This window comes from Poeciliopsis prolifica, unplaced genomic scaffold (assembly GCF_027474105.1).
Source record: "Poeciliopsis prolifica strain line A6 unplaced genomic scaffold, Auburn_PproV2 SCAFFOLD063, whole genome shotgun sequence".
In the NCBI taxonomy this organism is placed as follows: domain Eukaryota; kingdom Metazoa; phylum Chordata; class Actinopteri; order Cyprinodontiformes; family Poeciliidae; genus Poeciliopsis; species Poeciliopsis prolifica.
The window spans coordinates 2,295,001-2,318,849 of NW_026562438.1; the positions used below are offsets into that span (position 1 = coordinate 2,295,001).

The following is a 23,849-nucleotide window of genomic DNA, read 5'->3' on the forward strand; positions in this document are numbered from 1 at the left end:
CAGTAATCCCAGTAAACCCAGTAATCCCAGTAATCCCAGTAAACCCAGTAATCCCACCAAACCCAGTAAACCCAGTAATCCCAGTAAACCCAGGAAGCCCAGTAAACCCAGTAATCCCAGTAAACCCAGTAATCCCACCAAACCCAGTAAACCCAGTAATCCCAGTAAACCCAGTAAACCCAGTAATCCCAGTAATCCCAGTAAACCCAGTAATCCCAGTAATCCCAGTAATCCCAGTAAACCCAGTAATCCCAGTAAACCCAGTAATCCCAGTAAACCCAGTAAACCCAGTAATCCCAGTAATCCAGTAAACCCAGTAATCCCAGTAAACCCAGTAATCCCAGTAAACCCAGTAAACCAGTAATCCCAGTAAACCCAGTAATCCCAGTAACCCAGTAATCCCAGTAAACCCAGTAATCCCAGTAATCCCAGTAAACCCAGTAAACAGTAAACCCAGTAAACCCAGTAATCCCAGTAAACCCAGTAAACCCAGTAATCCCAGTAATCCCAGTAAACCCAGTAAACCCAGTAAACCCAGTAATCCCAGTAAACCCAGTAATCCCAGTAATCCCAGTAAACCCAGTAAACCCAGTAAACCCAGTAATCCCAGGAAGCCCAGTAAACCCAGTAATCCCAGTAAACCCAGTAATCCCAGTAATCCCAGTAAACCCAGTAAACCCAGTAATCCCAGTGGTCAGGTTGTAGAAATGAACTGATCACTGAATCTAGACTGGATTCTTGATGAAACTAAATTAAATTCATAAATTTATGATGCATAGCCATTTGTCCTCCATCTTCCCGCCTCCCTCAAGCCCCGCCCCTTTTCTCCTACCTCACATCCTGTTAGCGCCTGGCTAATCTCAGGCTGTCTGAGCTGTTGCCATGATAACCGCAGTCTGCTTCCAGTCCCAGGCCATGAAGGCTGCCTGGTGTTCGGGACCATCGAGGAGACGCCCTGTGTCTTCATGAAGGGACACTTCCACCTGTACGAAGGTTACTCCCTCTGCCAGGTGAGTCGTCCTCATTGCTACCCAGCATGCACTGGGGCGGGTGGGTGCCTATGGTTAACTCTAACCTCGATGTCCAAAGAAAGTTTTGCTCCTTGAGAGTTTTGTCTTTGCGCCGCTCACCGCCAGGTGACCTTCCCAGTTCGGATCTTCAAGCTGCTGGGAGTGGACTCCGTCCTGGTGACCAACGCCTCGGGGGGGATCTGTCCGGACTTCAAGGTCGGGGACATCATGGTGATCCGGGATCACATCAACCTGCCAGGTTTTGCCGGCCAGCACCCTCTGTGCGGACCCAACGACGAGCGGTGAGGCGCCGCGACGCGCCGACCGGAGCTCCAACCGCGGAGCTCCAACCGCGGAGCTCCAACCGCCGTCCGTCACGGTAAACCTGTCCTCCGTCCCACATCCAGGTTCGGGACGCGATTCCCCTGCATGTCGGACGCCTACAGCAAAGCACTGCGGACGCTGGCGCTGGACGTGGCCTCTGACCTCGGCTGCAGCGTCCGCACCGGCGTCTACTGCATGGTGAGCGGACCCAACTTCGAGACCATCGCGGAGGCCCGCATGCTGCTGACGCTGGGCTGCGACTGCGTGGGTAAGACAGGAGCAGCGTGGTTCTGGACGTAATGTCCTGGTGAGATTGTCCTTCAATCGTCTGCGGTTGATGTCTTCGTGTTTGGGGTTCGTCTCTCTGAACGTCACAGGTTGTCGTTTTGCTCTGGGGTCCAGAGGCCTCGTGTAAAACCTGTGGACACACAAACTGTGCAGTTCCATATTTTACAGACAAGTCAAATATGTTGGTGTAAATAAACGCAAACTGTGGTGAAAATGTGCAGCAGCCACCAAACTTTCTCTGTGGACAATAATCCGGGTCTGAATCCCCTGAAATCTGCACGACCTCTGACCTCTGTCTCTGTTTGTCCTACTCCAAGTTCAGTGAAAAACCGCGCAGCGTTTTATGCATGAGGCCCAGATGGAGCTCAAACGGGTCGACCAGGACCAGAACATCATGAATCTATTAAAGCTCAATGTCCAACAGTACAAGAACCAGAACCATCCAAAGGTTCGGTTCTGGTTCTTTCAAACCTTTATAGTGAACTATACTGAACTGAACTTGTTTATGTTGGATCTGAAGACAGAAGCCGCGTCTCCCTGCGATCCGGTTCTGGATCTGAATCCGGTTCTATGGACTGTCAGAATCTGATCAGAATCATGAATCTGAAAGTGGAGAGAAAACCAGATGGACGATTTTGACCCAACAAACAGCCAGAAGATGCTGGAATGAAGACGCTGTGACTCACAGAGCCATGCTTTGACTAGGCCACGCCCCTGTGAAGCAGGACAGACACCGGTGTCCTGTGTCAGTGAGGGACAGTGCGTCGTCGTGGCTAATGCTAACGCTAGCGTCTCTGGAAATGTGGCGACGGAGACCAGAGACGCTTTGGCTCGACGGGACGTTTGGACTGAACTGTTTCTGATCAATGTCTTCAGAATACATATTAAATGTGTTAATATGATCATATCCTGATATTCAGCTGAACAAGATGAGGATTGTTTTTATGGAAACGCTGAAAATTCCCAACAGGAAACTTTTGTTGATGGTTTGAAGCCATAGTGACGTCCGCTTGTCTGTCCAGGAATGTCCATGGTCCCTGAAGTCACTGTGGCGAAACACTGCGGACTCAGAGTCCTGGGTTTGACCCTCGTCACCAACAAGGTCTCTGACAGGAGACACTGTCCTGTCCTCACCTGTCTCTGCCTGTCCTCACCTGTCTCTATCTGTCCTCACCTGTCTATCTGTCCTCACCTGTCTCTGCCTGCCCTCACCTGTCTCTGCCTGTCCTCACCTGTCTCTGCCTGCCCTCACCTGTCTCTATCTGTCCTCACCTGTCTCTATCTGTCCTCACCTGTCTATCTGTCCTCACCTGTCTCTGCCTGCCCTCACCTGTCTCTATCTGTCCTCACCTGTCTCTATCTGTCCTCACCTGTCTATCTGTCCTCACCTGTCTCTGCCTGTCCTCACCTGTCTCTATCTGTCCTCACCTGTCTCTATCTGTCCTCACCTGTCTCTGTCTGTCCTCACCTGTCTCTATCTGTCCTCACCTGTCTCTGCCTGTCCTCACCTGTCTATCTGTCCTCACCTGTCTCTGCCTGTCCTCACCTGTCTCTATCTGTCCTCACCTGTCTCTATCTGTCCTCACCTGTCTATCTGTCCTCACCTGTCTCTGCCTGTCCTCACCTGTCTCTGCCTGTCCTCACCTGTCTCTGCCTGTCTCACCTGTCTCTATCTGTCCTCACCTGTCTCTGCCTGCCCTCACCTGTCTCTGCCTGTCCTCACCTGTCTCTATCTGTCCTCACCTGTCTCTGCCTGTCCTCACCTGTCTATCTGTCCTCACCTGTCTCTGCCTGCCCTCACCTGTCTCTGCCTGTCCTCACCTGTCTCTGCCTGTCCTCACCTGTCTCTATCTGTCCTCACCTGTCTCTGCCTGCCCTCACCTGTCTCTGCCTGTCCCTCACCTGTCTCTATCTGTCCTCACCTGTCTCTGCCTGCCCTCACCTGTCTCTGCCTGTCCTCACCTGTCTCTATCTGTCCTCACCTGTCTCTGCCTGTCCTCACCTGTCTTGCCTGTCTGTCTTCAGGTGTCTCTGGACTACAGCCGTGAGGAAAAGGTGAACCATGATGAGGTTCTGGAGATCTGTAAGATGAGGGCGGAGCTTCTGCAGAAGCTGGTCTCCACTCTGATTGGCCGCTGTCAGCAGAACATCAACACACACTGAGACACACACCTGGAGCTGCTGCTGGTCTCCAGTCCATTTCTGTTCTCAATAAATTGAAGAACCTTCTTTGGTCTCCAGGCGTCTTTAGAACCTCCAGAACTTTCTGAGCCAGCAGAGAATAAAACATGAAGCTTCTGATTTCATATTTTATTATCAAAGAAGCAGATAATGTACCGCATTAGGTACAATTATTAACCAATCAGATGTAGAGATATCAGCAGAGGCGGGGCCTCTGTGGTCCAATCAGCTGTCAGCATTACGACCCTTTGTACCTCTGATCATGGCCTCCAAAGTGTCCCACTGATCTGGAGTCACCTGGAGGACGAAGACATGAGCAGTGATGTCATCAGTAACGTGTTGCTAACAGTAACTGTCTTCGTCTCGTCCAGTGATCGCCGTTTCTACGCGACGGCGTCCACAGAAATGCAAACACCTGAGGGAGGGTTAGAGTTTCACGTCCCAAGATTAAAGTGACTTTAAAGAGGCTTGAGACTGAATGAGTGTCGAGTTTAACCTTTAACCTGATCAGTGGAGAAACATTGTTGATGTTACAATATGAAATATCTTACAGTGAATTATTGGCAAAGATCAATGTGATTGATTATCATTGTGTTGTTAGCAGCTGCTGAAAGTAACTGAAAAGTTACTTTTAATGTAACTTAGTTACTTTCCAAATCAAGTAATCAGTAATCAGTTACTTTCTGAGAGTCTGTTCTGGACGTAGTTTCAGTCGTGAGACAGGTGAGCGGCGCCACTCACCTTGCGCAGCTCGTTAAATTCTCCCGCCATCGACACGAATTCGCCGCCATCGAAACGGATCACCTGAGAACGCAGGTCACATCTTTTCATCTTTGGAAATACATCCTTCTCATGTGAATACTGACGACTCCGTATCGAGACGGCCGACGGCCATTTGGTAGGTAGCCTAAAAAGTTTGCATGGTGTTGCTATGACAACAATTGGGCAGCAGCCATTTTGTCCACGTGTCTTTGTCTCGGTTGCTCAGGAACGTCCCCATTTAGTTCATCTACGCTTTGTGCAGCGTTTGGCTACCAAGATGGACGTTCAGAGAAATCGTGATAAAAAAATCTTCTCTTTGTCTAATCAGAGCAGGTCATGACCTATGACCTCATCATGGAAGCAGTTGAGACAGGTGTCTCACCTGTCCAGTTGTTCTGATTCTGGACAGGTTCTGTTGTGTGTTCAGAGCGTTGGTGATGAATATATTTTAGCATTTTCTTCACCTACTGAATGTAAAGCCATTATTTTCTTCTAATAAACTAATTTAAGCGCAAACCATTTTTCCTTTAAAAAGACTGACTCTGGTCGGTTCTGGTCAGAAACGGGTCAGAACTCACAGCTCCAGACATCCAGCTGGCGAAGTCGCTGCTCAGGTACGCTGCCAGGTTGGCGAGCTCGGCTGGTTTCCGAGCCGACCCGTCGGAATCCGATCGATCATCGACATCTCAAAACTTCCAGTTGGGTCCAGACGGAAGGCTCCCTGAACAGAACCAGAACCAGAACGGGTTCTAACCAGGTCCGTCAGTTTAATCCAGCAGAATCTCAGCAATAAAACTCACTAATGACTGCAAGTCATATCACAACAAAGGGCTTGAAAGGTCAAGGTTCAAGGCCTGGGCACCATGGCACCAGCCCAGGGAATGGTACCTTGGTCCTGATTGGTCCAGGCTGGATGACGTTGAACCTGTGTCCATAGCGCCCCCACTCTGCAGCCAGAGACCTGCGGGCGAGAGCCGCACAGTTACCACGGCAACGCCAGGGCCAGGCAACGCATCTGTGTCCGACTGACTTGTACAGCGCCTCGACGCCGGCCTTCGCCGCCGCACTCGGAACCACGAACCCAGAACCGGACTCAGCGTAGACGGTGGTGATGGCGAGGAACGAGGCGCCTGAGACACAAGAAGACGGTTAGAACGGCTCAGCTTCTGGTTCCGGTCCCGGTTCTGGTTCGGACCTTTCTGGGCCCGGATCAGCCTCTTGCCCAGCTCCAGCGTGACGAACGCCGTCCCGTTCAGGACGATGTCGGTGACGCTGCGCCAGCGTTGGGCGTCAGCCGCTCCGTCGGACAGATGAAATTGCCTGCGGCGTTGTTGATGATCACCTGGCCAATGGGGACACAGGATAGCGTGATGTCATCACCAACGCTCTGAACACACAACAGCGACAGGTTCTGGTTCTGGTTTACATCAGGAAGTCCGCTTAGCGCCACCATCTGGTCCACGCAGCGCGCCACGGCCTGAGGGTCTCTGACGTCGCACTGGAGGGCGTGGACCTGAGGACAGACACGGACCGGGTCAGACGCTGGGTTCTGGACCCGTTCTGGTTCTGAGATGACCCGGTTACCTGGTTCCCGGTCTGGCTGCTGATCTCGCCAGCTGTCTCCTGCAGGACGTCCAGGTTCCTGAACCAGACGAGCAGAAGTTCAGGAACGGTTCCCGATGGGGTCATGTGACCTGTGATGTGACCTCTGACCTGCTGGCGATGACGCAGCGGGCTCCAAGCTGGGACAGAACCAGGGTCATGGCCCGGCCCAGACCGGTGCCGCCTCCAGTGATGAAGGCCAGCCGATCTCTGAAGCTTCCCGCCGGCAGCATGGGCCTCGGACGGAGCGAAGAACCGGACGGACGGGCCGATTCGGACCGGACCGGCGGCCTGGGGAACCGGGCCTGAGACACAAAGTTATGGCCCAGTTGGAACCCAGTTCAGTTAAAGCACCTGAATATGACAATAATTACAATCAATCATCAATCAATTAATCACGTTCTGCCATCCAGGTGTTCAGGTGGGCGTGGCTACAGCCTGTTACCATGGTGATGCATGGGGGCCACTTCCTGCTTTAGCCCCGCCCCTTTTGGTCTTATCTCTGGCCTTCTGCTAAGCCACATGCAGGTGGACTATTACCCACAATTCATTGCTGCACGTGACGTTTTGAGTTAAAAGGCGGATTTATGGCAATGATTTGTTTTTCTTCCAACTTTATGGAAAATTAAAAGAAAATATTATGACAAGGCACATTAGTGATAAAAAGTTTGATTTAATAAACTGAGCAGGAAAAGAAGAAATGAAAATAAACTAAATGAGGAAAGAAAAAATGTCACAAATGAAAGACAAATTTCAAATCTTAAATTAAGATATTAACATATTGGATTAAAGATTGTAAATAATAAATGATTTCACTTTAAAAGTGGAGTTGATTTTTAGAAAGTAGTATTTGAGAATGAAACTTGGGATTAGATAAATCATCATTTAACTCTGTTAGAAGACCAATTTTCATTTTCTAAAACTAAAGATGGAATAGATTTATTGTACAACATCCACTTTTCAAAGCTTTCTAAAACTTTAATGAAGTTGCAATTTATCATGATTTATAAACAAATGTTTTCTTCTCAGACTTGAGGAGAAAACTGATGAATTTATTGTTACATTTTTGCTTCATAAAGTCACAACATTCAGTTTTTTTTTAAAGAATATTTTAGTTCCATTTATATATGCTGTGCCTTAATTTGATTTGTTAGCATATTAGCTCCACTTTATATCAAGCTAACTTTCAGCCATAAATTGAAGGTGTTTTTGAGTGACATCATGAATTGATTCCTATTATTAGTCAATTGCCATTAAGACAGTTAAATGTTTGGAGATTTTAATGTGTATTATTTGATAAATCATCATGCAATAAAAAGTTGTCTTGGAAATATTGCACAGAGAAAGCTGCGTTTGTTTTAAAAAATGAAAATAGTTTTCAAATGTAAAGGGTTGAAATTATTTTTGCGTCACTGAACCTGTGAATAAATGCATGGTTAGCAGTCCTCCGGTCAGAAGGGGGCGCTGCGTCCTGTAACGCAGGCTTTGGAGCAAGAGACAGCTTCATGTCTCCCGTGTTTAACGCGGTACGATGCCCTGGTTATGAGCAAGGCATCTGGGAGCCCCGTGCCCCCAGATGCCCCCTCTGGCGCCGCCTCGGGCGCCAAGACCGCTGGACTGACGTCACCTTAAGACGCCAGTCAAAGTCAAACTTGTGGCCCCTGGTGCTGACAACGTGAACTACAGCTGGCCGGAGTCTTCATGGATGTAGGCGGGATCGGGTGAAAGGTCAACCCGGACTGAAAACTTTAACGTTCCTTCAGTCCGACACCTGACGCTCCATACGCTGCTCTCTGACGTCACAGATGCTGCTTGGTCTCACCTGCAGAAGGTTCCTTCCTGAGCTCAGCATGACGGCCGCCATGTTGGTTTCAGTTGATGACGTATGAGGGCCCTACCACCAAGACGTCATGAGGGGGCGGGGCAGCGCTTCAATTTTTATTTTCAGGTTTTGTTCAATAAAAATAAGTAAAATTCGCTTTTATTAGTTTTACCTTTAATAGTTGAATGAACACAGAACAAAGCCCATCATTTACTCGGAACCACAACCTGGAGGTTCTGATCTGGTTCCGGTTCCGTTCCCCATTTATGGTTCGGTCTGGATCTGATGATAGTCACGTGGTTCCGAGTCGAACAGGTCCCGGGTTCCAGCAGAACCTCCTGGTCCATTTGGCTCCTGATTTGAGGAGCTTCACAGTGCGGTTCGGTTCCGGTCCGGTCCGACAACGGAACCAACAGCGTCTCAGGTGGACTGACAGATGGAGAACCGAGCGTCTGGACCCGAACTGGTTCTGGTCTTCAGCGGAAAGCGGAAGTCCGGGAAAGATTTCATAACGGACTTGATCCAGGATCGGTAAGGTTCGGTTCCGATTGGAGCCCGGGCTCGGTTTGTTTACATTGGAGTCACGTGGCTGTTTCCCTCATAAATGAAGCATCAGAACCATTGCGCTCCTGGTTCTGAACGACTCTGGACCGGGTCGCTGATGTTTCTGATCAGAACCTTCCAGAACCTCGGAGCAGATCCGTCAGCAGCAGATTCTCCAGCCGGCCCGGTTTTGATCAGAGTTCTGATCCGGGCCAGTTCGTCATGTCCAGCTCTTAGCTGGTTCCGTCTCCATGACAACCAGTGTCTGACTGAAGCAGGTGAAGCTTTTATTTTGAAAGTCGAGGTTCTGATGGGTCAAACAGAACCTCCAGAACCAATGAAGTCCAAAAGCTCAGAGCAACCACAGTACCTGTCCTCTGGTTCTGGGGATATTTGGATCCAGTCATGACAGGAACAGAACCACAACAGAACCACAACAGAACCAGCCTGATTTATCAGGAAACTGGTTCTGGTTCTAGGTTCTAGGTTCTGGTTCTGGTTTTGGATCTAGGTTCTTGGTTCTGGTTCTAGGTTCTGGTCTTGGTTCTGGTTCTTGGTTCTGGTTCTGGTTTTTGGATCTAGGTTCTTGGTTCTGGTTCTAGGTTCTGGTCTTGGTTCTGGTTCTAGGTTCTGGTTCTTGGTTCTGGTTCTGGTCTTGGTTCTGGTTCTGGTTCTAGGTTCTTGGTTCTGGTTCTTGGTTCTTGGTTCTGGTTCTTGGTTCTGGTTCTGGTTTTTGGATCTAGGTTCTTGGTTCTGGTTCTAGGTTCTGGTCTTGGTTCTGGTTCTAGGTTCTGGTTCTAGGTTCTGGTTCTTGGTTCTGGTCTTGGTCCTGGTTTTTGGATCTAGGTTCTTGGTTCTTGGTTCTGGTTCTTGGTTCTGGTTCTAGGTTCTGGTTCTTGGTTCTGGTTCTGGTCTTGGTTCTGGTTCTTGGTTCTGGTTCTTGGTTCTGGTTCTGGTCTTGGTTCTGGTTCTAGGTTCTGGTTCTTGGTTCTGGTTCTGGTTCCTGGTTCTGGTTCTTGGTTCTGGTTCTAGGTTCTGGTCTTGGTTCTGGTTCTGGTTCTAGGTTCTTGGTTCTGGTTCTTGGTTCTGGTTCTTGGTTCTTGGTTCTGGTTCTTGGTTCTGGTTCTGGTTTTTGGATCTAGGTTCTTGGTTCTGGTTCTAGGTTCTGGTCTTGGTTCTGGTTCTAGGTTCTGGTTCTTGGTTCTGGTTCTTGGTTCTGGTTCTAGGTTCTGGTTCTTGGTTCTGGTTCTAGGTTCTGGTTCTTGGTTCTGGTTCTAGGTTCTGGTTCTTGGTTCTGGTCTTGGTCCTGGTTTTTGGTTCTAGGTTCTGGTCTTGGTTCTGGTTTTTGGATCTAGGTTCTTGGTTCTGGTTCTTGGTTCTGGTTCTGGTTCTAGGTTCTGGTTCTTGGTTCTGGTTCTGGTCTTGGTTCTGGTTCTTGGTTCTGGTTCTTGGTTCTGGTTCTGGTCTTGGTTCTGGTTCTAGGTTCTGGTTCTAGCTTCTGGTTCTGGTTCCTGGTTCTGGTTCTTGGTTCTGGTTCTTGGTTCTGGTTCTTGGTTCTGGTTCTGGTTTTTGGATCTAGGTTCTTGGTTCTGGTTCTAGGTTCTGGTTCTGGTTCCTGGTTCTGGTTCTTGGTTCTAGGTTCTGGTTCTTGGTTCTGGTCTTGGTTCTGGTTCTGGTTCTAGGTTCTGGTTCTTGGTTCTGGTTCTTGGTTCTTGGTTCTGGTTCTTGGTTCTGGTTCTTGGTTCTGGTTCTGGTTTTTGGATCTAGGTTCTTGGTTCTGGTTCTAGGTTCTGGTCTTGGTTCTGGTTCTAGGTTCTGGTTCTAGGTTCTGGTTCTAGGTTCTGGTTCTAGGTTCTGGTTCTTGGTTCTGGTCTTGGTTCTGGTTCCTGGTTCTTGTTCTTGGTTCTGGTTCTAGGTTCTGGTCTTGGTTCTGGTTCTAGGTTCTGGTTCTAGGTTCTGGTCTTGGTTCTGGTTCTTGGTTCTGGTCTTGGTTCTTGTCTTGGTTCTGGTTCTAGGTTCTGGTCTTGGTTCTGGTTCTAGGTTCTGGTCTTGGTTCTGGTTCCTGGTTCTTGTTCCTGGTTCTTGGTTCTGGTTCCTGGTTCTGGTTCCTGGTTCTTGTTCCTAGTTCTTGGTTCTGGTCTTGGTTCTGGTTCCTGGTTCTTGGTTCTTGTTCTGGTTCTTGGTTCTTGTTCCTGGTTCTTGGTTCTTGTTCTGGTTCTTGGTTCTTGTTCTTGGTTCTGGTTCCTGGTTCTTGTTCCTGGTTCTTGGTTCTGGTTCCTGGTTCTTGGTTCTGGTCTTGGTTCTGGTTCCTGGTTCTTGGTTCTGGTCTTGGTTAAGGTTCCTGGTTCTTGGTTCTGGTCTTGGTTCTGGTTCCTGGTTCTGGTGTTCCTGGTTCTTGGTTCTTGGTCTGGTCTTGGTTCTAGGTTCTGGTTCTTGGTTCTGGTCTTGGTTCTGGTTCTAGGTTCTGGTTCTTGGTTCTGGTCTTGGTTCTTGTCTTGGTTCTGGTTCTAGGTTCTGGTCTTGGTTCTGGTTCCTGGTTCTTGTTCCTGGTTCTTGGTTCTGGTCTTGGTTCTGGTTCTAGGTTCTTGGTTCTGGTCTTGGGTTCTGGTTCCTGGTTCTGGTTCTGGTCTTGGTTCTGGTTCCTGGTTGGTCTTGGTTCTGGTTCTAGGTTCTGGTCTTGGTTCTGGTTCCTGGTTCTTGGTTCTGGTCTTGGTTCTGGTTCCTGGTTCTTGTTCCTGGTTCCTGGTTCTTGTCTTGGTTCTGGTTCCTGGTTCTTGGTTCTGGTTCTAGGTTCTGGTCTTGGTTCTGGTTCTAGGTTCTGGTTCTAGGTTCTGGTCTTGGTTCTGGTTCTTGGTTCTGGTCTTGGTTCTTGTCTTGGTTCTGGTTAGGTTCTAGGTTCTGGTCTTGGTTCTGGTTCTTGTTCCTGGTTCTTGGTTCTGGTTCCTGGTTCTGGTCTTGGTTCTGGTTCCTGGTTCTTGGTTCTGGTTCTAGGTTCTGGTCTTGGTTCTGGTTCCTGGTTCTTGTTCCTGGTTCTTGGTTCTGGTTCCTGGTTCTAGGTTCTGGTCTTGGTTCTGGTTCCTGGTTCTGGTTCTAGGTTCTGGTCTTGGTTCTGGTTTGGTCTTGGTTCTTGTCTTGGTTCTGGTTTCTAGGTTCTAGGTTCTGGTCTTGGTACTGGTTCCTGGTTCTTGGTTCTGGTTCCTGGTCTTGTTCCTGGTTCTTGGTTCTGGTTCCTGGTTCTTGGTTCTGGTCTTGGTTCTGGTTCCTGGTTCTTGGTTCTGGTCCTGGTTCTGGTTCCTGGTTCTTGGTTCTGGTCTTGGTTCTGGTTCTAGTTTCTGGTCTTGGTTGGTTCTAGGTTCTGGTCTTTGTTCTGGTCTTGGTTCTGGTTCCTGGTTCTTGTTCCTGGTTCTTGGTTCTGGTTCTTGTTGGTTCTGGTTCTTGTCTTGGTTCTGGTTCTTGTCTTGGTTCTGGTCTTGGTTCTGGTTCTAGGTTCTTGTTCCTGGTTCTGGTTCTTGGTTCTTGTCTTGGTTCTGGTTCTAGGTTCTTGTTCCTGGTTCTGGTTCTTGGTTCTGGTCTTGGTTCTGGTTCTTGTTCCTGGTTCTTGGTTCTGGTTCCTGGTTCTGGTCTTGGTTCTGGTTCCTGGTTCTTGGTTCTGGTTCTAGGTTCTGGTCTTGGTTCTGGTTCCTGGTTCTTGTTCCTGGTTCTTGGTTCTGGTTCCTGGTTCTTGGTTCTGGTTCCTGGTTCTTGGTTCTGGTTCTAGGTTCTGGTCTTGGTTCTGGTTCTTGGTTCTGGTCTTGGTTCTTGTCTTGGTTCTGGTTCTAGGTTCTAGGTTCTGGTCTTGGTACTGGTTCCTGGTTCTTGGTTCTGGTTCCTGGTTCTTGTTCCTGGTTCTTGGTTCTGGTTCCTGGTTCTTGGTTCTGGTCTTGGTTCTGGTTCCTGGTTCTGGTTCCTTGTTCTTGGTTCTGGTTCTGGTTCCTGGTTCTTGGTTCTGGTCTTGGTTCTGGTTCTAGGTTCTGGTCTTGGTTCTGGTTCTAGGTTCTGGTCTGTGTTCTGGTCTTGGTTCTGGTTCCTGGTTCTTGTTCCTGGTTCTTGGTTCTGGTTCTTGTCTTGGTTCTGGTCTTGGTTCTGGTTCTAGGTTCTTGTTCCTGGTTCTGGTCTTGGTTCTGGTCTTGGTTCTGGTTCCTGGTTCTTGGTTCTGGTTCTAGGTTCTGGTCTTGGTTCTGGTTCCTGGTTCTTGTTCCTGGTTCTTGGTTCTGGTTCCTGGTTCTAGGTTCTGGTCTTGGTTCTGGTTCCTGGTTCTTGGTTCTGGTTCTAGGTTCTGGTCTTGGTTCTGGTTCTTGGTTCTGGTCTTGGTTCTTGTCTTGGTTCTGGTTCTAGGTTCTAGGTTCTGGTCTTGGTACTGGTTCCTGGTTCTTGGTTCTGGTTCCTGGTTCTTGTTCCTGGTTCTTGGTCTGGTTCCTGGTTCTTGGTTCTGGTCTTGGTTCTGGTTCCTGGTTCTGGTTCCTGGTTCTTGGTTCTGGTTCTGGTTCCTGGTTCTTGGTTCTGGTCTTGGTTCTGGTTCCTGGTTCTTGGTTCTGGTTCTAGGTTCTGGTCTTGGTTCTGGTTCCTGGTTCTTGTTCCTGGTTCTTGGTTCTGGTTCCTGGTTCTAGGTTCTGGTCTTGGTTCTGGTTCCTGGTTCTTGGTTCTGGTTCTAGGTTCTGGTCTTGGTTCTGGTTCTTGGTTCTGGTCTTGGTTCTTGTCTTGGTTCTGGTTCTAGGTTCTAGGTTCTGGTCTTGCTACTGGTTCCTGGTTCTTGGTTCTGGTTCCTGGTTCTTGTTCCTGGTTCTTGGTTCTGGTTCCTGGTTCTTGGTTCTGGTCTTGGTTCTGGTTCCTGGTTCTGGTTCCTGGTTCTTGGTTCTGGTTCTGGTTCCTGGTTCTTGGTTCTGGTTCCTGGTTCTTGGTTCTGGTCTTGGTTCTGGTTCTAGGTTCTGGTCTTGGTTCTGGTTCCTGGTTCTTGTTCCTGGTTCTTGGTTCTGGTTCTTGTCTTGGTTCTGGTCTTGGTTCTGGTTCTAGGTTCTTGTTCCTGGTTCTGGTTCTTGGTTCTGGTCTTGGTTCTGGTTCTTGATGGTTATTCCTGTTTGTCTCTCTCAGGAGGCGGGACCTGTCGAGTGCTGGACCAATCAGCTTGCTCCGTCTAACGTTTTCTTCTTCTTCTGCAGTCTCGGCCCGGAGGTTTGCGCCGTGCTGCGTCTGTCCGGCCCGCTGAAGCAGCAGTTCGCTCAGGTGAGACCGCGCTGAGCGCTGCACCTCGTCACCATGGTAACTCCCACCTGACCTATGCCGGGCCCTCAGGAGCGCGGCCTGGACCTGGACCTGCTGCTGGGTTCAGGACCGTACAAGGAGCGGTACCGGGCTGATATGATCCGCTGGGGGGAGGACCGCCGGAACCAGGACCCGGGCTTCTTCTGTCGTCTGGCAACCAGAGGAGCCCAGCAACCTGTGTGGGTGAGGGCTGTGATTGGTCAGGACAGCTCTCTGCCCTCTGATTGGTCAGGACAGCTCTCTGCCCTCTGATTGGTCAGGACAGCTCTGCCCTCTGATTGGTCAGGACAGCTCTCTGCCCTCTGATTGGTCAGGACAGCTCTCTGCCCTCTGATTGGTCAGGACAGCTCTCTGCCCTCTGATTGGTCAGGACAGCTCTCTGCCCTCTGATTGGTCAGGTGGTGAGCGATGCCAGGCGGGAGTCGGACCTGCAGTGGTTCCGCTCCGAGTTTCCCCGTCAGACCCGCAGCGTCAGAGTCCAGTGCTCAGAGACCCGGAGGCAGAGAGGCTGGAGCTTCACGCCAGGTACGCTGACCCACCTCTCTCTCTGTGTGTGTGTGCCGCGCTGCCGTCTACCTGCTCAGGTGTTCGGCCGTCCCTCAGGTGTGGACGATGCAGAGTCGGAGTGCGGGCTGGACCGCGGCGTGGAGTTCGATTGGGTCATCAGGAACGAGGCCGACGCCCCCGCCCTGGACCAGCAGCTGCAGCCCATCCTGAGGACGGCGCGGGAAGTGGCGGCGCTCCGACATCATCAATAAAGTTATTATTGATTAGCTTCAATTGTAATAATAGTTATTTAGAAAGAAATGATTTAACCTGATGACATCACAGATCGCTACTGAGCATGTGCAGAATGGGAAGGGTAACCCTAACCCTTCACCTGCGGGCAGTGCGACCTGCTGAAGCACCCGGCATCAGAGCTGCATTCTGATTGGCTGAGAGGGATCAGCAGGTGTTTCAGGAAGCTGAACGAAAAACTCGTGTGCCACCGGGGGGCGCTGGAGGCTAAGTCTGTGGAGGAGAGCCTTGTAGGGTTCAGCAGGAAGAACTGAAGGTTCTGATTGGATCAGAACCGGACTGTCTGCTTCATACCATCAGCAGGAACGACGAAGAATGAAAATATTTTAATTTGAATAAATGAAGTCATGATTTTTCTGGATCCTTTTAGAAATAAACCGTTTAAAATTTAAATATTTCTTCTTGGAGTTTTCATTCTGGCCAGTGGGGGCGCTGCTGAACGATCGGAACTCAGCAGCGCCCCCGGTTTAAGTTTGCTTTCTGCCTCAGGACCTCATTACACATTATGCAATGTGTGGGTTTCCATGGTTACAAAGGTGATCAGGTTGGATGGTTCTGAAGACGGGGACCGGTTCTGGAGGTCCGGGCCGGTCTAACCAGTCCACGTAATAACTGAACCAGTTATTAATATTGAAACTCGTGAAACGTGTCAGTTGTGTACGTCGTTCCAGATGTCTGTTCATCACCTTATTTGCCTCTAGGAAGGTTTTCTATGTTCTGTGCTTTCTATGTACTGCTTAATGTGTAAATTAATCTGAACTTTTCCAATAATTGGCAGGTGGTCAGCGATCAATGAGCCAGTCCATCAGTTTTACATGCGGTGCTTTTATTTTATAAAATCTTTGCTTTGGGTCATTAGAACAAACTGTGACATCATCATACTGATGACATCACCAGGTAAAAACACTTTCGTCTGAGCTCTGATTGGCCCTTAGTCACCCTATTGGCAGTGGAATGTCTTTCCATGATTGGCTGATCACACACTGAAGCCACGCCCCTCCAACGTTATTGGCTGAAATCATATTTGGCCCTAATTATCAAATCAATTATCAAAGGAAACGGAACATTCAGAGAAAACACTGAATTAGTCGTAAACGCGGGGGAGCGGTTAGTGACGGGAATGGGGTCAAAGGTGAGACGGAATGTGTGACATCAGGATATATCCAGACAGGAGGCCACACCCCGCCCACCTCCACCTGTCCCCTGCGAGGACAAGGAGGAGCTTCCTGTCAGGTGACACGGTGGGAGGGGCTTCAGCAGGAGTTGAGCTCCTCCATGGTCTGGTTCAGGGTCGCCTGGAGCTCCATGTTGGCGTTTCTAGCTGAGGTCAGAGCGTCTGGAACAGCAAGAGGCGGGCAGTTATTGATTACTCAATTCATAATTACTGGTACTTACCAATTATGAATTAATGATTAACAATCAATTAACAATTAAGGATCAATTGACAATTAATAAGTACGGACTAATTTAAGATAAATAAATTATTACACTTCATTAACTATTACTTACAAATCCAATTAATTACAATTAGTTACTTGATTTGATTGATTGTTGATTAGTGATTACCACCAAAACACTCAAACCAGTTTTACCTTCCAGGCCATCAATAGTTTTCTCCAGTTTGGCCACCGAACGCTCGGCATACTCAGCTCTGGTCTCCGCCTGGAACACAGGAAGTGCTGAGGAGGCTGACAGGAAGTGCTGAGGAGGCTAACTGACTAAGCTAACATAACTGCTGAAATGTGGCTCACCTCTTTCAGCTTGTCGCTGAGATTCTTGATCTCTTCCTCATAGCGGTCCTCCTTGTTGGAATACTGCGAGACAGAGACAACATTTAAATCAGAGCTCACCTGTTCAGGTGTCGGAGCTCAGGTGAGTCAGCGCCTCAGTTTAAACTCTCCTTCCAGCAACTCTATCCGTCATTAATGTTCGCTGGAGACTGAAACGTCTGACTGGCCACTACTCTGAACACGCCTCCACCTCCTCCAGGTGAGGTTATCGATGAACTGATCAGTGATCAGGCTCCTCCCCCCTCCTACCTTCTCTGCCTGCGCCTCCAGAGACTTGGCGCTGGTGAACACGGTTTTCAGCTCCTCCTCCACCAGCCGACACTTACTGCAGAGAACACATGGTGTCAAACAGGTGTGGGCGGGGCCTCCCGGAAGGCGTGGGTGTGTGTGTTAGAGCGCGCAGTGGGTGGAGGAGGGGCTGAAGCGCAGGTAAAGGTCAGAGGTCATGGAGGCAACAGGAGGCGAGGAGGAGGAGCTTCACCGCTCTGACCGACAGGTGAGAGGTCACATGACCTGCAGTACCTTGTCTTCAGACGCCTGCAGACTCTTCATTGATTGGTCGAAACCCCTCAGCTGCTCCTCTAGCCTCCAAACCTTACTGAGAGATGGGCCAGAGAGAAAGAGAGATGGGCGAGCGAGAGACAGGTAATGTGGTGAGACAGGTGAGGAAATGGACAGACGGTTGCCAGAGCAAAGAGGAAAAGTCAGACAGACAGGTGGGGATGCAGCAACACATGCAGTGGTTTCCATGGAAACAAACAGGTAAAAATACATGCAAGATGTTAGTCTGAGTGACATCATCATCATCGTCAGAGTGACATCAAAGATTAAGGGCGGAGCTTCATGTAGCAGTCCAAACCATCAGAACTAACAGAACCAGCTGAGCTGCTCTGATTGGCTGCTTTCAGCTCAGGTTGACACGGCCTCTTCCTATTGGCTCAATCTGCTGCATCACACTGAGGTCAAAGATCAGATCTACTCAGCACAGCATTTCATTTGGACCCTGGTGTGGTTCTGAGTCATTGGTCTGGACTGACTCAATGGTTCTGCTTGTGAGTGGGTTCACCTGTCCGCCTGCTCGGCCGGTCCTCGGCCCGCTCCAGTTCTCCCTCCACCATCACCAGCTTGCGAGCGACCTATGGTTAGAGTAAATAAATAAATCCTGTTAAAACATCAGCAGTAAATATACGCTCAGAGGAGTTAAAGGATGTAAAAGCTGCATTTCGACAGGATTGCTGGTAAACATTAATATCATGTCATGTGAAATGATGATAGCATTAGCCTAAGTATCACCACACCCAGCCACTTTTACACTTGGGATGGAGACAGGAAGTGACATCAAAGCAGCATTACTTGAACTATAAATCTGAAGTGTAAATATCTCACTCAGTGATTTGACAGTAAACCAAACCTTAGAGATGGGCGAGTTTACCTGGTAATGCCAGTCACCATTATTCTCCATATAAACAGAACTTTTACCAGTTTATAACCCACAAGTTACTTTAAATACACTTAATAATAGCAAAAGGTAGCCAATTTAATTTACTTCTCTGACTAGCACCAATGCTATGACACTGGTGCTAGTCAATGTCACAGCATTGACTAGCCGATCAAAAGACTCTAAATTCTAAAGAGCCGAGGTGTGAATGACAACACTGGAGTGAACAAAGTGTTAACAAGGAAGAGTAAAATTTAATATCAAAACTATTGTGGATCCATATACAATTATATCAAAATAGCGCGCGTTTTTGTTTGAAATAGAAAATAATAACAGTCCTTTCGAGGTGTCAGTGGATTTAGTGTTTTGTCCAGTCTGTTCCACTGTGTTAGTTGATCCTCTCAATATTTCCAAAGATAGTGACCAGTCGGGTCACTATCTAAAATCTCACTGGGTTCTTGGGGCTGGGGCTCGCCATCCAAATCCAGAAGTGGGTCTTGAATCTCAGGGCTCTCCAATCCAAAGGTGCACCGTAATTAAAAAAAAAAAAAAACCTGACCTGGAACAAGGCCAAAGCAAAACATCTCAAGACTACAATGTTATTTACACATGAGTAAAACTAAAGAAATTATCTTAATATGTGGTGATGAAAAATAATATAATAAAATAATGATAATATACATTTCAATCTAAAAGTGCCGGTACAGCTTCAACGCACCAAAAAAAAGCACTTAACTGAAATAGAACCGTTGGACTATTAGGACATATACTCAAAGAAAAATAAATGCAACTACACAGAAAAAATAAAATATAGACAACAATAATAATAAAAATGTTACTGTGCTACTTTAATTTTATAAAATTTGGTCAAATATTACGTGGTTTTGTCAATTTTCATCCAAATTACTGTGCCAACTGCCGAGCGCGTGCAGTCACTCCAACGCTCCGACGGTGTTTGACTCTGCCGGGGATTTTTTCTTTCAGTCTCCGCTGCGCTCAAAGAACTTTCAGAGCTAAAAAAAAAACGAATTTACTAATTTCAATTGTATAATTTGAGAAACTATTCCAATTTTGTTTTTCTTACCGGTTCTCCAGATTTTATCATCTCTCTCAAGCTCTTTATGAAAACAACGATCAGCTGTTAGCTCTCAACTGTTAGCTCTGACGCATTCTGAGTGGAATGACTGCGCAGTAGTGAAAGGGGCGGGACAATCAACCCCATTGGCTGATGTAATGTCAGACCACGCCAGCTATTGGTTGCCCAGTTCATCAACAAAACAACCATTAAAGGCCTATTTCACAGTTTTTAACGATGTTTTTAGCACATTTGGATATATCTTTCTAAATAAAATAAAACACAAAATCTATTTATACTTTCCAATCTGGTGAAACAAACAACAACAAAAAAATATCAAATTAACATCAATTTCCACTTGTGTTTTTAACACTGGGTTACAAGTTGCTAATGTAAGACCAATTCCTAATTTACTCAAAGATGTTCAATGATAAAAGATGCTATTTTTATTGTGAATTTGTTTTATATCAAGTATCAACCATGAGTGACACTGCACATAATGCTAAGTTCAGATTTTTATGCATTTCAGTAATTCCACCAGGGGGCGGTAGAGGGCTCTCAAGAAAGTTGGAGGGAAGATGAGGAAAAAAAAAAAAAAAAGGAAATTGCTTATCCATCTTTTAAACATCATCAGGGATTATAAAGGAATCCAGAGCTGAATTTACTACTCTGTACCAGCTTTTTTACTACCAACACAAAATCGAGCCGGTTTCCCCCATTTTGGGAGATCTATGATCGATATCTACGTGAAGCCGATCTCGTCCTCTGATCTTTTCTACTTGAGCGAAGGTCTATAAATCAGTCTCTTCTGCTCTGCAGTGAGAGGTTTGGCTGATGGACCGGCCCAAACGGTCCGGTCTGCAAGCTTGTAGACCCCACTGTTACCAACTCAGATTTTATTCTTATATTTAACGATGTTTCAATCAAAATGCCACCAGCTAAAATCAAAATGGGCAGGTCAAACTTTTTACAGACTGATCATCTACAATCTGAGAGAAGCTGCAGTCGCTTCACTGACCCATGGAAGATAACGGCTCCTGGAAAACTTTATCCCACTGACTTGAAGGTCTGACTGACTTTAACTGGACCAAAACCTCTCGTTGAAAACAGGAAGCACTATTTTTGAGCTTATCCTAAATCCATAACACCATTTGTTTTTTTAAAGAATATCAGTAAAATGCAATGACATTGCACTTTCACAAGCCCAGGTTTTATTCCCAATAGATCATCATTTATGATCCTGAAATAACCATCAAGCCTGAAACATCAAACTGTTGAGGACTGGATGTGTTGCTCTTTGGGAAACGTTTGCAGGTTTTATGCTGTTGGATCCTCAAACACAGTGGAAAGTACATATGAGAGGTTTGAGTTGCTCTTTGACGGTTTTCTGAGTTATTTTCCCTTTGCTGCGGCGCACTGCTCTACATGAAGGTTTCATTTAGTTACCAGAACCGTTCTGCCCGGCAGCGCCGCGACGGACGGCAAGGAAAGGCATCGACTCTCTGCCTTCGCCAAACTTCCAGATGTAAACACTAACATGAAAAGAGTCTAAAAGAGTTTAATATCAGCTGATATTAAATAATAAACTTGTAGGTGAAAGTTCGACCACTTCTCCTACAGTTGCAGAGGAATTGTCACTTTTCAGTATGTTCGCACTGCAGTCTGCTGTTAGCGGTACAGTTGGTTATTTAACCGACTAGCTGCTGCAGTCCGCGGGGGGTCTGCGGGGGGGGTCTGTTGGGGTCCGGGGGGGGGGGGTTGTGGGGGTCCGGGGGGATACGCGGGGGTCCGGGGGGGGTACCCCAACTTTAGCTCATAGCTGAGCTTGAAGTTGCATCGCTTCGTTTAGCACCAAAAAATGAACTGATCTGCTCCATGGTGGAGCCTCACCTGCTGATGCTGAATGCTTGACGCTTCGTTCTCTCGATTTTCCCGTTGTTCCAAATTTAGAGTTTTTCCTGCTTGCTTTACCAAATGCCTTTCCGTCATTTCTAGTCTTGAATCTTGAATCATGGAGCCACAGTTGTGAAAACGTATATTTTTTACATGGCGAAGGGCAAAAAAACTGGCTAGTCTCAACACTAGGCGGTTCCAACTCTACGCATCCACACAGCAGCTTGGAGTCAGGGACAGCCCAGGTCCTACTAGTAGTTATCATTTTTATACAGTTTTAGTAAAAGCAACTGAAAATAGTCTCTAGTAATCTTTTGTGAACAAAGAGAGAAAAAAAACATTCTAAAAGTTTATTCTAGTTTACATATGATGCATACACAAATTTGTGAAGTGAAGTCCTGAACAGAAACTAATGTGTTTGGAAAAGGATTAAGATGGGGTTAACCCTGATCTACTCAGGGTTAACTGGTCTGGGTTAGATGTGATGATGTCACCATGTGACTACCAGTCAACAGTCAGGTACCTCCTCATATTTACGGTCGGCCTCCTCAGCGATCAGCTTGGCCTCCCTCAGCTGGACCTCCAGGTGCTCCATCTTCTCCTCGTCCTTCAGAGCCCGGTTCTCGATCACCTTCATGCCTCTGTGGGGCGACATAAAGATATTGTTCAGGTGTTTCTGTCTGCTAGAGGAAGATCTAGGTGATATACAATTGTTTCAGGTTAGTCAATATAGATAAATATTGATTTTTGTTTGATTTAAATATCTGAAAACCAGCTAAACTGGTGGTATGACCTGTACCAAAACAAAACAAATACAGAAAAAAATGACCCACTTTCAACAACTTAATTATAAAACCCTAGAAGAAATTATAAGTCAATTAAGTTCAAGCTCCGGCTGTCTGGATGTTCTAGATCTATAACTCTAGAACATTTCTTTAAGAAAGTCCTGCCTGTTATTGCTACTGATCTGATCCAAATAGTAACTCATCGCTTACATCAGGCATTTTCCCCCAGGCTTTGAAAACAGCAGTCATCAAACCACTGCTAAAAAAGAACAATCTGGACAAATCACTACTGCAGAATTACAGACTGACCTCTGACCTCCCATTCATCAGCAAAGTTATTGAAAAAACTGTCTGAACAATTAAATAATTTCCTCATGATGACCAACTGCTTTGACTCTTTCCAGTCTGGTTTTCGTGCTCACTACAGCACGGAGACTGGCCTAGTCAAAGTATTCAATGATATCCATATAAATACGGACTGTGGGAGAACACAGTGCTGGTCTTGGTTCTGGTTCCTGGTTCTTGTTCCTGTTCTTGGTTCTGGTTCTTGGTTCTGGTTCCTGGTTCTAGGTTCTGGTCTTGGTTCTGGTTCCTGGTTCTTGGTTCTGGTTCTAGGTTCTGGTCTTGGTTCTGGTTCTTGGTTCTGGTCTTGGTTCTTGTCTTGGTTCTGGTTCTAGGTTCTAGGTTCTGGTCTTGCTACTGGTTCCTGGTTCTTGGTTCTGGTTCCTGGTTCTTGTTCCTGGTTCTTGGTTCTGGTTCCTGGTTCTTGGTTCTGGTCTTGGTTCTGGTTCCTGGTTCTGGTTCCTGGTTCTTGGTTCTGGTTCTGGTTCCTGGTTCTGGTTCTGGTTCCTGGTTCTTGGTTCTGGTCTTGGTTCTGGTTCTAGGTTCTGGTCTTGGTTCTGGTTCCTGTTCTTGTTCCTGGTTCTTGTTCTGGTTCTTGTCTTGGTTCTGGTCTTGGTTCTGGTTCTAGGTTCTTGTTCCTGGTTCTGGTTCTTGGTTCTGGTCTTGGTTCTGGTTCTTGATGGTTATTCCTGTTTGTCTCTCTCAGGAGGCGGGACTGTCGAGTGCTGGACCAATCAGCTTGCTCCGTCTAACGTTTTTCTTCTTCTTCTGCAGTCTCGGCCCGGAGGTTTGCGCCGTGCTGCGTCTGTCCGGCCCGCTGAAGCAGCAGTTCGCTCAGGTGAGACCGCGCTGAGCGCTGCACCTCGTCACCATGGTAACTCCCACCTGACCTATGCCGGGCCCTCAGGAGCGCGGCCTGGACCTGGACCTGCTGCTGGGTTCAGGACCGTACAAGGAGCGGTACCGGGCTGATATGATCCGCTGGGGGGAGGACCGCCGGAACCAGGACCCGGGCTTCTTCTGTCGTCTGGCAACCAGAGGAGCCCAGCAACCTGTGTGGGGGTGAGGGCTGTGATTGGTCAGGACAGCTCTCTGCCCTCTGATTGGTCAGGACAGCTCTCTGCCCTCTGATTGGTCAGGACAGCTCTCTGCCCTCTGATTGGTCAGGACAGCTCTCTGCCCTCTGATTGGTCAGGACAGCTCTCTGCCCTCTGATTGGTCAGGACAGCTCTCTGCCCTCTGATTGTCAGGACAGCTCTCTGCCCTCTGATTGGTCAGGTGGTGAGCGATGCCAGGCGGGAGTCGGACCTGCAGTGGTTCCGCTCCGAGTTTCCCCGTCAGACCCGCAGCGTCAGAGTCCAGTGCTCAGATGAGACCCGGAGGCAGAGAGGCTGGAGCTTCACGCCAGGTACGCTGACCCACCTCTCTCTCTGTGTGTGTGTGCCGCGCTGCCGTCTACCTGCTCAGGTGTTCGGCGTCCCTCAGGTGTGGACGATGCAGAGTCGGAGTGCGGGCTGGACCGCGGCGGGAGTTCGATTGGGTCATCAGGAACGAGGCCGACGCCCCCGCCCTGGACCAGCAGCTGCAGCCCATCCTGAGGACGGCGCGGGAAGTGGCGGCGCTCCGACATCATCAATAAAGTTATTATTGATTAGCTTCAATTGTAATAATAGTTATTTAGAAAGAAATGATTTAACTGATGACATCACAGATCGCTACTGAGCATGTGCAGAATGGGAAGGGTAACCCTAACCCTTCACCTGCGGCAGTGCGACCTGCTGAAGCACCCGGCATCAGAGCTGCATTCTGATTGGCTGAGAGGGATCAGCAGGTGTTTCAGGAAGCTGAACGAAAACTCGTGTGCCACCGGGGGGCGCTGGAGGCTAAGTCTGTGGAGG

The 23,849-nt window shown here is 48.1% G+C and overlaps 3 protein-coding genes and 2 pseudogenes across 6 annotated transcripts in view; 3 read left to right on the forward strand and 2 right to left on the reverse strand.

The window, feature by feature from the left end:
• LOC129351013 (purine nucleoside phosphorylase-like) overlaps positions 1-3,841 on the forward strand; it is a 5,420-nt gene extending 1,579 nt beyond the window's left edge. Inside the window, exons 3-7 of one of the 3 annotated variants that reach the window (XM_055019775.1) lie at positions 896-1,010; positions 1,137-1,312; positions 1,418-1,602; positions 2,645-2,724; positions 3,648-3,841. In XM_055019775.1, the coding sequence (XP_054875750.1) occupies positions 896-1,010; positions 1,137-1,312; positions 1,418-1,602; positions 2,645-2,724; positions 3,648-3,785 (694 nt within the window). In that variant the 3' untranslated portion in view covers positions 3,786-3,841. The remainder of the gene's footprint in view (positions 1-895; positions 1,011-1,136; positions 1,313-1,417; positions 1,603-2,644; positions 2,725-3,647) is intronic. The other 2 variants (XM_055019774.1, XM_055019776.1) reach the window with 2 other exon arrangements.
• A 76-nt stretch (positions 3,842-3,917) lies between these two features.
• LOC129351017 (2,4-dienoyl-CoA reductase [(3E)-enoyl-CoA-producing], mitochondrial-like) lies at positions 3,918-8,126 on the reverse strand. The gene is given in 12 exon segments (XM_055019781.1): positions 3,918-4,100; positions 4,545-4,607; positions 5,144-5,211; positions 5,214-5,286; positions 5,454-5,526; positions 5,596-5,695; positions 5,761-5,847; positions 5,850-5,907; positions 5,992-6,078; positions 6,150-6,207; positions 6,279-6,472; positions 7,990-8,126. Coding segments are annotated over 12 exon segments (975 nt in total). The 5' UTR covers positions 8,032-8,126; the 3' UTR covers positions 3,918-4,028.
• A 151-nt stretch (positions 8,127-8,277) lies between these two features.
• Positions 8,278-15,021, forward strand: LOC129351015 (phosphomevalonate kinase-like). 2 transcript variants are annotated; one of them, XM_055019779.1, is made up of 5 exons: positions 8,278-8,520; positions 13,728-13,791; positions 13,861-14,013; positions 14,229-14,355; positions 14,434-15,021. In XM_055019779.1, exons 1-5 carry the CDS (start codon positions 8,426-8,428, stop codon positions 14,586-14,588), a joined length of 594 nt encoding a protein of 197 aa, XP_054875754.1. In that variant the 5' UTR covers positions 8,278-8,425; the 3' UTR covers positions 14,589-15,021. The 2 variants fall into 2 exon arrangements, with proteins under 2 accessions (XP_054875754.1, XP_054875755.1); XM_055019780.1 differs by lacking the exon at positions 14,229-14,355 and having other exon boundaries at positions 14,415-15,021.
• A 412-nt stretch (positions 15,022-15,433) lies between these two features.
• Positions 15,434-22,397, reverse strand: LOC129380020 (tropomyosin alpha-4 chain-like; annotated as a pseudogene).
• Positions 22,398-22,630: 233 nt separating this feature from the next.
• LOC129380014 (phosphomevalonate kinase-like) lies at positions 22,631-23,842 on the forward strand (annotated as a pseudogene).
• Positions 23,843-23,849: the final 7 nt, after the last annotated feature.

What these genes read in the sequence shown, in the direction of transcription:
- LOC129351015 (XM_055019779.1), top strand. Translation starts at nt 8,426, where the DNA reads ATGGAGAACCGAGCGTCTGGACCCGAACTGGTTCTGGTCTTCAGCGGA. An exon ending in GAGCCCAGCAACCTGTGTGG is followed by an intron (nt 14,014 to 14,228) that starts GTGAGGGCTGTG and finishes CTGATTGGTCAG; the next exon opens with GTGGTGAGCGATGCCAGGCG. An exon ending in AGGCTGGAGCTTCACGCCAG is followed by an intron (nt 14,356 to 14,433) that starts GTACGCTGACCC and finishes GCCGTCCCTCAG; the next exon opens with GTGTGGACGATGCAGAGTCG.